At 32.6% G+C, this 4,142-nt stretch overlaps 1 protein-coding gene across 1 annotated transcript; it reads left to right on the forward strand.

Moving 5' to 3' along the window:
* Positions 1-568: 568 nt before the first annotated feature.
* On the forward strand, positions 569-3,879 carry ABA4 (abscisic acid (aba)-deficient 4). The gene is made up of 6 exons (XM_068633585.2): positions 569-820; positions 1,408-1,642; positions 2,749-2,849; positions 3,126-3,254; positions 3,340-3,428; positions 3,505-3,879. The coding sequence occupies exons 1-6, from the start codon at positions 776-778 to the stop codon at positions 3,650-3,652; spliced, it is 747 nt and encodes a 248-aa protein (XP_068489686.1). The 5' UTR covers positions 569-775; the 3' UTR covers positions 3,653-3,879.
* Positions 3,880-4,142: the final 263 nt, after the last annotated feature.

Genomic DNA, 4,142 nt, shown 5'->3' on the forward strand with positions numbered 1-4,142 from the left:
AAAATATCAATTAGTATGATTTTAGATAAAAAAAATTGAAAACTTAATTTAAAAATTTAGGCAAATATTAACTTAATATTGATTTGTCTATATCAATTAAAGTTATGCATTACACTAAACTTAGTTTGAAGTAATTATTTTTCCATAAACGGCATCATACCATAATTAAAGATCATCATACTCGTATTAAAGATAATGTGAATAATTGTATTGAAGAGGGAGAATATGAAACACATAATAATATTAATTAATTATAATTTGTTCATCCATAAATGATTTTACTTTAAATACATTTAATCATGGCTTTAATGCAATAAATAACTTAATCTAATAAAATAGGTATATTATACCTCAAATTTTAAAATAAAGAAAAAATAAAATTCTATCAACCAAACATGAGGACTATTTTAAGAAAATTCTTTTAAATTTCATATTTATATCTATTTTCATACTAATATCAGTATCAGATATAATTATATCTGTGAACTTTCTTAAGAAACATGTTAGAGTGTTTAAGATAAAATTTGTTTCCTTGTTAAAAGAAATAAGAAAAAAAAAACATTGCAGTACTAATTTTTGTTAACTTCCAGTGCCTTTACTTCTTCTCTTCCATACAATTCCAACTATTTGAGTTCCTCACTTTTCTCCAATGCCCCACTGAGTTTTCTCTTCTTTCTACCAAATCTGGTCACTCTTCATTCACACTACTGTTGTATATGAAGAAGTGGCCACTGTTGCAGAATCACTTATTGGCCCTTTTGCTTTTCCTTCAATCATGTCTTTCTCTTCTTGCCTTTCCCATTCCCCATTGACACTCAAGGTACACTTTCTCTTTTATTTCCTATTGCTGCTACTGCTTTCTAATTTCACATGCACTTTTTCTTTCACCTTTTTGCTCATTCCATACTTTTTCTCTATCAGCTATTTTTTCTGGACTTCTGCTCATTCCCCCATACCCTTTAGATTGGAGTTTTATTCCCTACGTTTGAACTCCAAAGTTTTAAACTTTGAATATTAGACTTAAAGTGATCATTTTGCGTAGATTTGAACCACCTAAGCTTTACTAACGAATCGGGCATTTGTGAATTTTCTTTTTTAGATATAACAAGGTTGTTTGTTTGTTTTGCTTTGCATGGTTCTATACTAGGTGCTTGTTGGTATAGTAGAGTTAAAAAAACAGTTTGTTTGTCTTCAAAACCCTAAATTCATTCAGTTCTATGGGTTTGTTCAAAGAGTTCTTGTGTGTTGAACTGTCATTCAAAAAATAATCTGCACAACTTGGTTATTTCCACTCAAAAAAAAGTTCAATATGATTTATTCGTATTTATGGATAGCATAAGGTGTATTTTCTGGGCTTGATAATTAACTATGCTTATGATTGGTATTCTAATTCTTTCATTTTGGCAGGCTATAAAACCTTGTGGTTCTGTTGGGAAGGGGCAAAATTTTGGCTTCTCTTTCAGAAGTAATGAGGCTGAACTTTGTAACAGTCACATTGCAGGGAGTGGAAGGTTGCAGGGAAATTTACCAAGGGTCAACTTAAGTGGAGATTGGAGTTTCATAGGAGGATCCAAAATTGTTGTGAAACCAAATGCTACAGGATTGCTTCCTTATCCAAAAAGGGGTCGAATGCAAGCTTCATGTAATCCTCTCACACTAAATCTTCTCTATTCAAACTCATTTAAGAACCAATTGAAGTCTCTGGTATTTTGAATTTGCATGTGGTGGCACTTTTCCGTGTCTCTAAGCAACTTACAGGTGAAATTGGAGGTTTTGTAATAGGCCTCTTTGCTCTAAAGTTGCTCATTTTGACCCTGGAAAATTTCACTGCATTCTGATTTATATAAATATCATCGGTGCAAGCTGTTTCTTCATTCATATATTTTGGTTCTTATTAAAAACTGTTGGATTCGTCTTATTACTGAATTACTATTGTTCATCTCAAAAAAGAGCACAAATTAGCTTACTTCTTGTGTCAGTATATCTATAACTTAAATTACTGTATGACATACACGCACATTGAAACTACTGAGATCTATAAATATCTATACATTGTCTGCATGACTTCACCCTGTGTTGTTCTTAGTTTAACCTTAACTAAGTTGCTCGGCTTTATTTTTTGAAATTTTTAGGAACCAGTTATTGATTTTAAGTTGTTCCTTCTGCTTTAGTCTTCCACATTTTCACGAGGATGTCGATTTCAGCTATCTGTGCTGTTGGGGTTTCTAGTTTTTTGTTATTTTGTAGCATAATCTAACTTTGAATTTGATAGCCTCAAAGAAGTCATTTTGTTTGGGCAGAAAACTCAATAATATCGAATCTGAACAGCTTGTTCTAACATGCTTGGCAGTTGATTATGCTCTGATTAAAATTTAGATCTTGCTATTAGTTCTGCTCTTGAAGCAGATTTTCAATTTCTTGGAAAGGTATGCAAGGCATCAGGTTTCACAGAAGCTATTTAGCTATACCTGCTCCAATCTTGCAAGTTTCTTTTGTGTAGTTTGTGTCTTGATTCCACAACAAAGGAGTTACCTTATTTACCTTTCTCTCGTTACCCCAGGAAGGGGGAAATTGACTAACAAATGTAGTATAAATTTCTTACGATCATTACATTCATTCTGGTTGGGTTTAAAGTTTTGCTTTTAAAGGTTGATATTTTACTATTTTACTGTAAAAGCAATTGCAATGAGTAATTCTTTCGTCAGTATATTTTTTCCTGATACTCACTTTAATACCTTTATTTTTCAGGCTTCATAGGATCTCAACTTGCAAGCACTGCATTTACAGCTGGAACTGTGGCCGTGCTTCCATTTTACACACTTATGGTTCTAGCTCCAAATTCTGTTCTAGTATGTTTCTAACTGCATTAGAGAAAATTTATGACCCGATTTATTGGCAACATGTTTGCTTTATTACATGTCTGTTTAGTTAAACATGCAAAAATCATTTACATATATATATAATTATGTCCCTCTCCCCACCAAAAGTAAACTTGGACCCTTTTTCTGTAGTAGTAAATAATCTTTGTGGGGAATTTGGATATTCTTCTTTCCGGTAAACTTTTATTGGGTTTCTGATTTCATACTTCATGTCTTTTCTGATTCATCTTAAGTGCAAAAATGCAGACCAAGAAGTCAATGGACAGTAGTCTACCATATGTAGTGCTTGGGATTCTTTATGCATATTTATTGTACCTTTCTTGGACCCCTGAGACAGTTCGATTGATTTTTGCAAGTAAATACTTGCTACCAGAGGTGTGTGTGAATGCATTGAGCAATGAAAGTTTTCTTCCCAAAAGAGTTCTTCTATCAAACTGATAACTGTAAATACTTGATGCAGCTGCCTGGTATAGCAAGAATGTTCTCCAGTGAGATGACTTTGGCCTCTGCCTGGATTCACCTGTTGGTTGTTGATCTTTTTGCTGCAAGGTCGTGCATTTTATCTTTCTCTTGGTTTCTCATTCTTTGCTTATTTGTCTAATGCTATTTCTGGTTATGAATTCAGACATGTCTTTCAAGATGGACTGAAGAATCAGATTGAAACTCGGCATTCGGTTTCTTTTTGCTTGTTCTTTTGCCCCATTGGGATTCTTACTCATGTCATCACCAAAGCCATGACCAAACCTGCCACAAAAGAGGGTCATGGTGTATAGAGGACACCTGCTTATACCAAAGCAACGAGGATTTCATTTCATTTCAATAAAAATGTGACCAACTCATGTCTTGAATTGGACTCATGAATTTTCTAGGCACCTTATATCTGTCACAAGGTGGTCCAAACGGCCTTGCAATGAATAGGCAATTGAGATTTATGGAAAAAGAATAGAATTAAATATGGAGTAACTATCATTTTATAAAAAAGAGGGTTACTTCTTAAAAACTGAAAATTAAAATTGAGTTTGAATATAACAGTCTAATTGTGCAGAGAAAAAAAACTTGACTGCACCTTTGATATGTTTATATGGACTGTAATTAACAACCTTTAAAATATTTGAATTTGAAAAGAAAGATAAAATGAATTGACAGAAGAAAAACTTTATGGAAACAAAAATAAAAATATATGAAATATCTCTTGCTTTCACTGATAGTTAGGTAATAATCTGTTTAAAAGAAAATGAGTGTTTATGTAGTTTGAAAAATGAG

The sequence above is a fragment of the Phaseolus vulgaris genome, chromosome 8 (genome assembly GCF_051622355.1).
Source record: "Phaseolus vulgaris cultivar YP4 chromosome 8, ASM5162235v1, whole genome shotgun sequence".
Taxonomy (NCBI): Eukaryota; Viridiplantae; Streptophyta; class Magnoliopsida; order Fabales; family Fabaceae; genus Phaseolus; species Phaseolus vulgaris.